Source organism: Empidonax traillii, unplaced genomic scaffold (assembly GCF_003031625.1).
Source record: "Empidonax traillii isolate 1590-97213 ecotype Southwest subspecies unplaced genomic scaffold, ASM303162v1 scaffold1218:size158664, whole genome shotgun sequence".
NCBI lineage: Eukaryota > Metazoa > Chordata > Aves > Passeriformes > Tyrannidae > Empidonax > Empidonax traillii.
In genome coordinates this window covers 14798-29377 of record NW_020956411.1, presented here as the reverse complement: position 1 = coordinate 29377, position 14580 = coordinate 14798, and the positions used below count along the sequence as shown (strand labels likewise).

The window sequence follows — 14580 nt, the reverse complement described above, 5'->3', positions numbered from 1 at the left end:
CCATAGTAGGAGCAGGCGCCAATAGAGAAAGGGCTTTGGCTTCATCTGGAATTTTACCTGAAGAAGCAAATGAAAGCATTACGCAGAGTTGGAACACTATATAGATGTTACTCTTTCTATGATTTTACAATTACCCTTGCATTAAAAAAAAATAATAAATAAGAATGAATCTATGTACCAGATCCTTACAAAAAACAAATACAAACTTAAGTTTTTCCTTTTACCCTGCTCTACTAGGAAAAACAAAAGTGAGCAAAACTTCAAAGACTAGCAATCTTATTAATGGATTATTTTAAAAATTGAATAATGTACACAATTATTTAACACTTGGAGCTATGAGTCACCTGTACTGGAAACTTAATGTTCATGAACCATACGATATCAAGCATGGACGCTTTCCCAGGGCAGTGTTTTCACGGTGATCGAAAGTTGTTTTACACATGACAACCGTTCGTGTTGGCTGCATCACTAATAGCACACAGAACATCAGATACAGAAAAGAAGAACATTTTTTAAAGTTTAATCCCCCAAAATGGCAAATAACCAAATCAGTTTTAAAAAAAAAAGGAACAAAGTATGTGCTAACTGAAATTAGTGAGCTTTTTCACCCTCTAGTGTTACCTATTTTTGATGTTAAAATAAATAAAAATAAAATAAAAATTACTGTGACTCCACACAAGACTTACTACAAGTGAAGTTAGAAGTGGAGAAAGGGAAGGCAGAAAAATTCAGATTTGTACTGTCTTACATTCTAGGTCTCCTCAGTTTATCTGAAACTTTGATAAATTATCTTTAAACTTACTGAAATTGAAGAAAATCATAACTGATCAGTTAAGTAAGCTATATTTTCCTATAATATGTATTTCCTACTTTGTCAACCATATTATATTTTCCCTGTCATGCTAAAGTTTAAGTAATATCTAATCTGTACTAAATACAGGTTTCATTCAGTTAGTTACAATTAGACTGCTAAATAAATAATAAACAAATCTTCAAAAATCAAAAGATGTAACAGTTGATTACAAATGCAATTAAAGGTATGTTTTAAATTTGAAATGCAAAGGGATTTAAACTGGTACAAACATTAAATATTGAACTGAAAAAGTACAGAAAGGAAGTTCTAATTATACTAGGAATCTATGATTTATTCAAAATTACTGGAGTAACTGTATATATGCTATCCAACTGAGTCCTTTGGTTATTACCCCATGTACTTTAATAAGGTAAATGCTTTTATTTAAACAATGTTTTAAAAGTCAAGGTATATACAAATACCATGCCAGTGGCTTTTACTGCTTTGGTTCAAACTGTATATGTTTTAACTATAAAACCCCTAACTTCAGGATTTAAAAATTAATATAAATATTGTTATAAAAAACCAAAATATAATATTTTCCAAACATTGTAATTTTAGCTATATGAGTGAAAATAAACCCCATAGGAATTATACTACTTGAAAAAAAATAAAAAGACAAAAGGTGAAAACCTGTTCTACAGATCTGCAGCAAGGACTAAGCTAGATTTGGAAATGACCAAAGGACAAAACAAATATAAATGAAAATTAATTTATATGTAGTATGAATGGAATAGAAAAGATAAAATAACAATACTCTTCTTTTTTTTCCTCACACCTTCTATTTAGATTTATTTTATTCAAGTTTTGAGGCACCTTGCTCCTTAAGATGTAACAAACCACTTTGTTTTGCTATATAAAGGAGAAAAATAGGAAAATTATTAGCATTTAAGAATTAACTGTGCAATTATGTCTTCCAGGGCTTTTATAAAAACATGCATAAATTTGAATCATTGTCATAATGTTGAGCACTCTTTACAGGTCTCATTTTGAAGTCAGACATGCAATGAGAGGTGTATCTGATTTGCCAGACTGCTCATGGGAATCAGGTACCTTGCCTCATATCCTGTCTACTATGAAGCTAACTAACAGGTTTCCAAATATACAGTTCCAACAACTGTATGTGCAAATTAGGCATACAATTATATACCAGTTCTTCTGAAAAACAAAATACTTAAGTATTTCCAAATGATTGCTGAGCCAGCATCTTGCAATTAACTGGATACTCATATAGGTTTCTACAGGATCAAGACATGGCTGAAATAAATTCAATGGCAGAAATGGCACCTAAAGTAGTACATCTGCATCCTAATTTAGATCCTTGATCAATAGTGTACATATGCCTAATTCAAGTATGCACTTACAAACATCCAATTCAATACACACTTAACCAGATAAACCTAAGAGATGCTTAAGACATTTAGACCTTTTAAATAGGAACTGAGTTATGCATATAACTAAACAGACAGGGAGTCAAGTTCAGAAAAGTACTTAAATACAACTCTAAACTTTAAGCATATGGCTCATCTTACTGAAATAATTTGAGTTATTCATTTGCTCAAACATTTCTGAAGGAATCAATTGAACAATTTCAGTTAAATAAACTATTATAGTTCAGAAAAGCAATAACATACATATATAAATTATGAAGTTAGCAGCATTATTTCCAGAATACTTTGGTCCCTCAAGAATGTAATGTTTAATTTTAAATACAAAATCTAGTTGGTCAGTTCCATGACACAAAGATCTGTTTATTTATTTTATTCAAAAATGAAGAAAAGTCTATTTCTACAGACAAAGCTCTGAAAATTGGCCTGAATTTTCAGAGATGCTGTCTTTTCAAAAGATCCCCCTTCTAGATTTTAAGGTTTTAAGATCAGGTCATACCTTTTAACAATTCTCTAGAAAATAAACTGTTGTGGAAAAAAAAAAAGAAAACCTGAAATATCTTGCAAATTTACTTCCCTGTTCTTTAGATAGTTTTGAAAAACAAATTAATATGTAAGGCCAAATAACCTCACGAGTTATAGCCTTTAAGTTTTGGAGTGTTATCTCCATTTATTTATTTATAAAAGGGATACAAGCCCACAAAATACAACAAAATATGAGGATAATGACATAACAAATTAGGACACATTAGTTTAAGCATAACTGTTTTGGTTTTTAAACTCATGGTATTTAAAAGCTGAATGGAAATGAGGCAAAGATATTTCTAATAAGGGAAACAGACAAAATAAATATGCCACATCTATACCACATCCTTAGAAATATTTCTTTGAAGCTTATGAGTGTTTAATAAATTACAGATTCTATGTTCATTTATTTATTTATTTATTCTTCACTTATGCAATGAAATCTGGAAGCAAATGTAGATTAGCTCTGTATTAACCAGAGATACCTTAGGTTTCTTCAGAAATATACAGATTTCCTAAGTACTTAAGAGTCCTAGTCAACCTACTCCATACTAGAATCCATTTTGCTAAATACTGAACAGAACTACCTGTGTTAAGCAGGTACTAATCACAGTATTTTTATCATTCTCCATGTGCTCAGAAATTAATTTCTTACTCTTTATACTGAAACTACATGGTTAATCCTCCCTTCCCCTCAAAACTGCTTTGAAAATACCAATGTTTCTTTTTAAAATACTTTCTTCTCACATCTACTTGAAAGAAAAGGAATTGTTGTTTTTCTATTATTTTAAATCAATGAAAAATGCACACTTACAAATAAAATGTGTGATTCAATTCATGATTCTTATTGGATTTAGCAGCAGAGATTAAAGAGATTACTGGTAATTACCTCAACTGGCACAGCTAAATCCAACAGAGATCACGAAGCTCTTCCCAGCTGCATTTCACAGCCTGGTGCATTACAAGAGTGAAGCCAATTGGTCCCAATGCAACTGGCTGGGAAGAGCAATGCCCGAAGACCAGACACACCACCTGGTCCAGCACTTCTGTTTCAGGGCTTCCATTTCACAAGAACAAACATCATTTAGGGATGAGAACCTTCCCAACCACTCCAGCATGGACTGCCAGGCCTTCTGAGATTGTGAGATGATACTTTTTTTTAAACTCTTCTTGAAATAATGACCACTGAAATAATGAGTGTGTAAAAGTGCAATACACACATACATACACACACACACAATTTTCAATCTTCCCATGAATAACAGTGTTGAACGACAATGTGCCTCACAACACATTCCAACCAAAATCTCAGGCTGCATTTGTACTTATGAGTGGTAAACAGTTTTTTATAAAAATTACAAAAACAAAAGGATGAAATCTTACTGCCACTGACCTCACTGGAGGAAGGTTTCATCAGAAGCAGACAAATATTTCATAACATTCAGTACTCATGAAAGTTCAATATCAGAAATAATTATTTTAAACTCTTCATATTAGATATAAAGAGAAGGCCTTCTTTTAAACAGATCATGCAACCTAAAAGTACTCTGCTGAGAAGAAAAATAGCAGAGAAAAATCAAGATTTTACTTTGTAAACTTAATTTCTCCAGAAAGTTTCAACTTTTCCAAGATAAGCTCACAAAGCATAACATATGAAAGAACGCATCTTAAAACTGATATATTTTTCCCTATTCCAGTCTGAAACAATGTGCTCATCTGTTGAATTTAGATGTTTAAATGTATTCCAAGACAAATTTATCCATAATTCACAGCATAAAACTTAATCATATCCTAAATTCTGTGTATACCATCCACAAGCAGCTTCAGGTCAACTTCAAAATGAAACACTGTGAACCCTTTACAAAACATCATTTTTTCAGAACTGAATTACCAGTTCACAAGTACAAGAGTAAGAGATTTAACAGAACAAAACAAAAGGGAAAAAATGAAAATAAAATAAACAAAGGAATGAAAGCAAAATAAAATAAAAACAGACACAGGGCATCCATCTTCAGCAGGTCAGACTTCGATCTCATTTTCCCCATGAAGATTTCACTTGGCGTCAGGTTTAGTGGCATGGCAAACAATGCCTAACTCAGGCAAGTGTAACAGGTCTGCCTTGGCCAGTCTAGTCATCTAATAATGCACCAATATCACACAGAGAAAACATACAAAACCAAATTAATAGTCAAAATCCATCTACTAGACAACGTGGACATAAAATTTAGAATTATTAGGGTGGTATCTTTGTTTATCTTTCAACCTTTGTGTTCTCTAAGTATACTGTTTAAAGAAAAACCTAATGATACACACACAAAAAAAGTTATCTTTTGACAACATGATAATGTTAATGCATTTACAATTATATTTTTGTTAAATTGTTTATTGTCACAAGATTAACATTGTTTTTATGGTGTAGTGATTCCTTCCTCATACTTTTAATTTAGCACTGTTTAAATACACTCCAAATTTCAGATTTTAATGGTTTTTAAAACCAAGTTTTCAGAGTTGTATTTTTCCCCTCCTATATGTTTGATTCAGCACATGAAAGGTTTTATTGCTGGCACTGTCGGCCATGGATATAATTTAATCTTCCAGTAGAATATATAGCCATTGTTACTTTTAAAGCCCATGATACACTCTACTGACTCCGTTAACAACTACATATAGTGAATAAAAAATGTTGCACTAAGGTCTTGAAAGCCATGCTTATCCCACAGAATAAAGTTTTCAGAAAGTTAAACCTATATGAATTCATATCTTTACAAGTTAAAAGTAGTGATTCTGTTAGAAAGTTACATGGAGACTGCATTCTGACTTGAAAAAAAATTTGACCTCACAACCCAATCACTTGTTCACCTAATTATGTATAAATCTCTGTGGGGTCCAGAATGGTCTAGAACAGTGACAATTTTTCTGTAATACATTTTCTGAGAAATGCCTAATAAGTCAGCTACAAACAGGTCTGGAACAAGATTTCTCAGAACTTTGATTTTATCCTCCTTCCACTCATTGTCTACCATCAAGAGACACAGAGACACAGGAAAATGTAGCTTTACCTGCCTCTTGCCAGGACTCTGTCCTGATACATTTTGCCTACCCAAAGCCTCTACAAAGCTTCAAGTGGATACAGCAATATCCTTAAGAACAAGTCCCAAAATAAAACCAAACCCCCTCCAAAACAAAGCATAAAAGCAACTAGAACTCTAGGCTTCAAAAAGACTTGTTAATATGCCCATGGTAACAAGGCTACAAGAATAGACAGTATATTGTAGGTCATCCTAAAGTCTATGAAATTTTGGAGACTTGTCAGAGTTTGCTAGGAACACCCCAGAGTATCATTACAGCAGCACTAATCTCATACTATCCAGATCATGATGTGGCAAACATGCCAAAAAATGGCACTCTGGGACCACTGTTAAACTCCAAGAAGTCAACAGTATTTTTTGAACCAAAACTTGACTCTTGCACTTTTAAAAGTAAATATTTATATGCAAACAGCAATTATCACCACAAATGCAAAATATTTAAGATTAAATAAATCAAAAATGGTCAAATGCATATATCACATATCTACAAAAAAAAATGGGATTTGGTCTTAAAAAATTGAAAAATAATTAGTATTTAAAAAAAAAAAAAAAAAAAAAAAAAAAAAAAAAAAAAAAAAAAAAAAAAAAAAAAAAAAAAAAAAAAAAAAAAAAAAAAAAAACAAATCCAAAACACCATACCAAGGGCGACACATTAAGATCCAAACTGCAGTGTTATCACAGTGCCAGGAAACTGTTTTATCTTTTCAGTGCTCCATTGACTTCAGATAGAACTTTGTGTGGGAATAAGCTTGCCAACACAAACCATGTTAAGGGTATTATTTTACCTTCTTTTTCCAAAATCTATGTAATAACTGTGGAAAATTGAATTATCCTAATTTAAATCAACTCTTTTTTTTCTAATGCTGGATTTCAATTTAATCTATACAATTGTGTTTCTTTGTTCAATTTTCAATTTTGTTTCAAGGTTTTTTTTTACAGAAATAAAATAAAATAACAACAGAGCACTGTCTCCTTACAAAAAAGCTTAAAACAATTAGCAGACAGGACAAAGACCAACATTACAGAAGAACATATAAAATACCAACCTTCTGCACAGGGCACAACTATCAAAGCTCTGTCAATAAAAACTGTGTTTGTTAGATGCTGGGCCACACCAACACTTGATGCTTCACGAAACTTAATATAACATACTTTGGAGGAAAAAGTAAGAGGTGCATTGCTGCAAGATAAAAGTTAAAAAAACCAATTAGCCATATTGAATAAATGTATACATATATTTTCAACTATTATTTCTTAATTGAAAAAGTTTTAGATTTCCTGGAAAAGTTACACAAAAAACAAGTATAGAAATTTAATAATTTGCCTACTTAAAAATTTACTAATTTTTTAAAAATTTACAAATTTACTAAATTACCCAGTGTCAGAGACTGAAATGGTTAATGATTTACCCATTCTAGGATTGCCAGGGGACTTTTGCGGGCTGGGAAGAGGCGGCTGTTGGCCCATCAAAGCCCATGCCCCTGCCAATCCTGAAAGGTGGGGAAAAACCCTTTTACCATGCCCCTCACAGGAATTCTGCTCAGGCCCAGGAGACGTTGGAGGCTCACAGCATGGCCTGTGACACTATCCATGGATATAATCACTCATAACTTCTTTGAGTGTGTAGGCTTCCCTCCTTCATCCCTAATGGAACAAGACCACCACTTCAACTGACAGACATGGAAGCTGCAACTACCAAGTTTCATCACTGGACCTCGTGGATGTTGACTATATACATTTATCCGCTCTCATCTTTCCCTTACTCTCCCTTACCCTTATCCTGTCTTTTCCTTTCTCTCCCTTATGCATTTTCCCTAAAGGTTTTCTTTATACCATATTGCTATAGATGATAGATATAGATGATAACACTCAAAATGGCAACATACCTGTTTACCTTTGAAACAAAATTGTTCTAAAATAAACCCTACATATATGTTTTCAAACACCAATTATTCAGTGTCATTTCACTCTAATCCACCCCAAGGGATTTATTAAAAAGAACCTGGGTTCCCCCTCCTTTCTGGGGTGGGTGGTAACACCTTGTCACTTAAAAATGCATAGTATAGCCCCTTCTCCTTTTTAATGGAAACTTACAGAAGCCAAAATCCCAAATTACCAAGGCTGAGTTTCTTTATGAATCTTGCTAAACAAAATTACATTACTATTGTAAATACCACCTTTGCACAACATATTTGTAAATAATTTATAGTTTATCTTTTATCCTCCAAATAAACCTTGTTTAAGAAAGTCAAAGTGTCCAAAGGAGGGCTACAAAGATGGTGAAGGGCCTTGAGGGGAAGCCGTATGAGGAGCGACTGAGGTCACTTGACCTGTTCATCCTGAAGGAGACTGAAGGGAGACCTCATTGCAGTCTACAACTTCCTCACAAGGGGAAGAGGAGGGGCAGACACTGATCTCTTCTCTGTGTTGACCAGTGACAGGACCTGAGGGAACAGCATGAAGTTGTGTCAGGGGAGGTTTAGGTTGGATATTAGGAAAAGGTTCTTCTCGCAGAGGGTGGTTGGGTACTAAAACAGGCTCCCCAGGGCAGTGGTCACAGCACCAAGCCTGTCTGAGTTCAAGAAGCATTTGGACAATGCTCTCAGGCACATGGTGTGATTCATGGGGATGTCCTGTGCAGAGCCGGGAGTTGGACTTTGATGATCGTTGTGGGTCCCTTCCAACTCGGGGTATTCTATGATAATAAGCCCAGGCATTTTTTAGTGGGTCTTTTGGATATTAGCCCATATTAACTGATACTCTTTCTTAGGCCTTCACAAAAGAAATTTTGTTAAATCATATTAAGATAAAAACAGTTCTTGAGAGTTCTTTTAATTGTTAGGTCTTTGTTCACTAATGAAACAAAAATCCTTTTTATCATCTGCCTTAGTTTGGCATAGTGTGGTACAGGATAACACTGGAGGAGGTAGGAGGAATTCAATATTAGACTAGAATAAAGAAGGAAATTAAAAGTACGTATGTTGGGTAATTTGCTTTTCCCTTAGAAAGTACACCAACAGATACATCAGAAAGCACAATATGCAAACTTTATAATCTTGATCAAAACCAAAATTTGCTTTAAAAAAATGTATTCCCTAGTCAAAATTTATACTCTTTACACAATTAGTTTATTTCTTCATATGAAGTAAATACAAGTGAAGCCTTCAAAGACAGAATACAAAAGCATATTGCTGGAACATCAGTAAGTTCCATTTGAAAAAATATATCTATCTTCCAGCAAAGTAGCAAATCATGGAAAATACACTGCATGAACTGTTTAATCCTTACCCTCTCTCAATTATAAGACTTGTCAAATTTCTGGAAGTACCAGAAGGAGTTCAAGTTTAGCCCAATCCATCTTGCAGTCTCTCAAATTCCAAGCAGATACTCTCAAAGTTGTTGTATGGAATTAATAAACACATCAATGCTGCATCTAAATTGAGGAAGATGATTAAGATCCAAAAGGTCTAAAATTCTAAAAAGTTTCACAGTGACTGAGTCCTCTTCTTTTACTAAGTGGGCCTCCTAAACTTCCCCAGTAGGCCTTTTAAGAAGCCTTTCTTAAAACAGAAAAATCCTATTCTGTTTTAATTCCTTTTGTTCAGTTTTTTTCTGCCAATCCTTTTCAAGGTTGAATTGAGGTAGAGTCATAGTCTTCTTCCTAGGGTTACAAAGCACTGATGCAAAAAAGCAAGTCCTACATCTATGATTTAAGGTTACTATAATACAGTTTCTTTAAGAAAGCAAGAAAACTCAAAAAGGAAATCAAGATCTGAATAGTATTTGGATGTTTCTACAATTTTTGTTTTCCTTTGTAGGGAGACAGTAACATCCATCTCTCAATAGAACAACAACCAAACAAAAACATAAGAATGACCTATTCAGAAAGCTACAGTGAAAAGTCAAATAAAAGGCTACAAAACATCCCTCTAAGGGTCCAAATTTTCTCAGGGTGGAGATGGTGGAGAAGACAACAACATAAATTAATAACCTGTCAAAACAAGATGTTCTGGAATAATTGTGCAGATCAAATTTAAATAAGGCTCTGTGCATTTTATATCAAAGGCCTTATCTATATCACAGTTGCTGCAGGATATAACAATATCTAAGAAACACTTGTGTGTACTAGCTTCCAAGACCACTCCAGAACATCCAGAAGCAAACAGTATTATAACAGGGCTTTCAAAACCTGATGGTGTTTTGTGCCTCCCTGCTTTCAAAGAATTCATTCTGCAAAAATTCAATTTCTATAAAGCTTTTCAATATTTAACTGATCAAAAATCCTCTTACAGCCACATTTGAAGGCTTATTGCTACAAATGTAATTTTGAAGGCTTCTCTGAAACATAAACTTCAACTGGATGACAAACCTAACACAAAAGCATGACTGGGACTAAGAATCTGATTACAGATGTCACTGGTCTCCTAATGTGCTGAAAAACAATTCTAAGCTATTAAAATAGTTGGCATAGGGAAGTATATACCCAAGGCAAAAGACCTGTCACACTCTGCTAACCAGCTTCAGATCTTAACTGTACTGCAAACTGGAAGTGATCTATAAAGACTGGTCTTGGCTTTGTTCAGAACTGTGAGAAAATAAAGCCATGCTTTCATATTCACACAAAAGTCTATTTAAACAGCCAACAGAAAGGTAGCAAGTTAATACTTTCTCAGACAACACATTTTGTAAGTTTCAGTAGCTTTGGGCTGGTTAAAAAACAAAACCCACATAAATGCAGCAGAGACCAAAGTTTCAGAGAATATTCTACAAAGCAGGGAACATAGCATACCCTCTTGTCATGGTTTAGGAAGGGTACTCCCCAGTTTAGTGCTCCCAGTGAGACTCTCCAAACCATGCTGCCACTTACTTGCTACCCCCTTCCCCCTTTCTCCCTCCCCCTCCCATGAAGCTGGCTGGAGAGGAGAATTGGAGGCACAAAAGGTAAAGATAAGAGCAATTTGTTTGAGATAAGAATAATTTACTGGAAACAGCAATGAGATAAGTGACAGCAACAATACTAATGACAGAGGGAACAAGAAAAGAAACATTATTGCCCCCCCACACTCACTCCAGCTTGGAACCAGCATTATCCCATTGCTCCCTCTGCCATGCTTGACCAGAAAGAACCCCTTCTCCCCAGAGGAGACTCCCTTCCCCTCAACCCTGGCAATGAGGTGAGGTGGTATAGAATAACATCCAGGTCCTGGCCATGCCCCCTCCTGGCTATTGCAAAAACTAACCCTGTCCTGGATGGAACTAGGACACCTCTCATGCTCCTGTCATCACCATGCAAGCATGACTTCTAAGAGATCTTTACACACCCAGGCTTGCAGGATGCCTACCTCCCTAATGGCCTCTGTGTATTCCTACTTGAGAAAAATCTCTAAGCACTGAAGGTTTTGCAAATGGCAAACTGAGGAGCACTTGTTAAACAATTACAGCAATTCTCCATTCTCAACATGAGAATTCAGATTTCTACCTAAATCAGGACCACAGATATTCAAAATGTCAGTTTTTCCTCAGACTTTGATGACAAAATAAAACCGAAGATGACAGAGAAGCCCCACTAAAGCCACCCTCTTCTACACACAAGTGGCAAATCCACACCAAGGTCCTGATGTAGTAACAACTCTTAGTACATAAATTCTCTTACACAGGCTGTGACTGTAATATTATCTTCTGTTCTTGTTAATTGTTTCACCCTATCTAACAATAATTTTCCAAGTAATTTTCATATACATATTTAAGCTTTCTTTATGATATTTTAGTTTTTAGCTTCAGAAAGAAACCAGATCTCATTTGGTAAAATTAGAAACCTGCAATTCTGTCCTCCTATTTTCCTAAAGATGTAAAACAGAAAAAAACTATACATACAAGTAAATTAAAAAAAAAACCCCAACATAGAAATCCTATTTTCTGAAAGGATTTTACAAACATCCGTTACTTTCATTTCTGAGCAGTTAGGAAAAGAGAAAAAAAGCACAAATTCTCTGAACATCCTTCTTCTCAAGGCTAAAGCTCTGTTTATGGGACAGGGAAGAAGAGATGACCAAAATGCTTGGCAATAGTAATCAAATGGAATAAAAGGGGTCTTTGAGCACTGAAAGCTATTTACAGCAGTCTATAAGAGACAAGTCTTACAAGGAAATGGTTAAAAATCTCATGAAGTCAAGGTTCCTTGGGAAAGTTTTTGACACCAATTTTAAACCAATACAGCAGACAATTGTAGCATGATAAAATATAAACTCAGCTAGTCTCTTTAAGATTTGATAATCAAATACAAATTACTAAGAGTAAAATGAGTGCATTAAAAAATACCCAACCCTCTTCCCACCTCCACATAACTTGTTTACTGATGTTATTCATCAAATAGGTGCTTTCATTTTTTAGATTAAAGTTTCAGTAGAAAGTCTTCCAGAGAGCAGAACAGTATATAGTTGTACAAGTAAGTCAAATTTAAAATTTTCTTGTAGGAAAATGAGTAAATACAAACAGCCACCAGTAACAAGCATTATGACCCACTAAAATATGATACACATTAATAGTTTATCAATAAAAAGAAATATTGTTTTCAGTGTCAGTGAAGCCTCACTGACAAATAGCTAAAATCAGGATGTTGATCATATGGAAACAACTTCTTCGGCACCAAGAGTTTCCAATGCCCTCAATGCTGAATCTGAAAGCCGACTACTCACAGTTCACACAGGCCTCTTCAGAAAATGACAATAATAATAAAGTAGCATTTACTGCCATCTGCATAAAGATTGAAAACTTCTAATACACGAGAGAGACACTTCCTCACGGAGAACTAGGCTTTCAGGAACATGACAGATATGACATCCATCCTTCTTAATGGGATGTCTAATTAGCAGTGACTGAGGAAACTGAAGGGCTTTGATGAATGAAGATAAAACATGAAGTGACAAACTACTAAAGAGCATAGTGTGATTTAGCTCAACATTCATAAAAGTTATCCAAATCAATTCAGTATACAAAATAAAGGACCTTGACTTAATACCACAGTCTTAAGATATTAATTGCTGGGAAAAGTCACCAGGTTCAGGAAGTTCACTAGGAATACTAGAGAGTCATCTTACAGAACCTGCATTTTATTCAATGCATTAAAAAACTGAGGTGGTTTCTCTCCCTCTCCTCATTGTGCATGCTTACAAGAACTTTAAGTGAACTAATCTAACATTATGTTTTCTATTTAATTTAAACTGTAAGTAATTAAATTCAACAATTGAGATTTCCTGCTAGTTTTTTTAAAGAAATTCTCTGTTGCACCTTATAAAACCAAGGGACATGTTAATGACAGTGATGTCTGGGATGGGTTGCTTGTCAGTAGAATTGCCTCGTTGGGGTTTGGGGCTTGACGTGGTTTGGGGGTTGCAGACCTAGGGGAAGGTTAATGATACTGAAGAATGCAAAATTTAGATATCAAAAGGACCTTTGCCCAAGATAAGAAGAAACTAACAAAGCCAACTCATCAACTGTACTGAAATCAACTCAGACTCCCCCCATCAGGGGGAGATCATGACCACCAATTGACCCCCGAATCAAATGAAAGAGCCCTGAGTATGCACAGTAGCTAATAATGAATTACAAAATACCTTGTGCAATCAGTCCTTTTATGAGTAACCAATAGCAGAGTAGTAAACATTGAATATATATATTAGATAGGTGGAATATATTAAATTACCATCATATAAAAAGGAATTCCTCTCTCATAATGCTAGTTCATAGCACAGCCCTATACTTTGTTCTGCAATCACTGAAGAGCCTATAGGTGCCAGATACATCATCCTCACTCCCCAGTAAGTCATAAACCTTTTTTTTTAATTCAAGTCAGCAGTAGGGTGCTGCACAATTAATTATAGTGGAACAGCGTTATCAAATGAACTTCCTATAAAGTTGAAATGATCACCTGATCAAATTTACCACTTCCAAAAATCTCTTGGAGTGCTCTGACAAATCAGATTTTATGGATTAGACTTCAGCAGATTAGGGAAAAAGTATAAGGCTGACAAACATGACTGATTTGGATAAGATGAAGGAAAATTTATACTTTTATTTGAAAATATCATAATGCTGAAATAGAAAAAGGAGATGTTCTATGATTTATAAAGCATATATACACATGTACATGTATATATGTCTATATATTCTGTCTAAGTAAAGTTCAGGTTCATGATCACCTGAGGAACCTGAATGTACATAAGTCTATGGGACCTGATGAGATACATCCCAGAGGCCTGAGGGAATTGGCTGATGTAGTTGTCAAGCCAGTCTTCATGATATTTGAAAAGTTGTGGCAGTCAGAGGAAGTCCCAGGTGACTGGAAAAAGGGAAACATCCCTTGAAGTGTTCAAGACCCGGTTGGATGTGGTCCTGTGTAGTGGGTTTCTGTGGCTGGGTTTTGGTAGCGGGGGGGCACTACAGGGGTGGCTTCTGTTAGAAGCTGCTAGAAGTTTTCCCTGTCCTGTGGAGCCAATGCCAGCTGGCTCCAGGATGGGCTTCCTGCCACTGGCCAAGGCCAAGGCAATCAGAAGTAATAGTAACACCTCTGTGATAACATATTTAAGAACAGAAAGGTTGTGGCACAGAAAGAATTCCAGCCAGGGAAGAGCAAAGTGAGAACATGGGAACAACAAAGTAGACACCAAGGTCAGTGCAGAAGGAGGGGGAGGAGTGCTCCAGGTGCCAGAGCTGAGGCCCCTGCAGC

The 14580-nt window shown here is 35.1% G+C and overlaps 1 protein-coding gene across 1 annotated transcript in view; it reads right to left on the bottom strand.

Annotated features, from left to right (window-relative positions):
• Nucleotides 1–14580, bottom strand: part of LOC114069245 (splicing regulatory glutamine/lysine-rich protein 1-like) — a 61803-nt gene that overhangs the window by 44298 nt on the left and 2925 nt on the right. The window contains exon 2 of the mRNA XM_027905901.1: nt 6902–7035. Coding sequence (XP_027761702.1) covers nt 6902–7035 — 134 coding nt within the window. The remainder of the gene's footprint in view (nt 1–6901; nt 7036–14580) is intronic.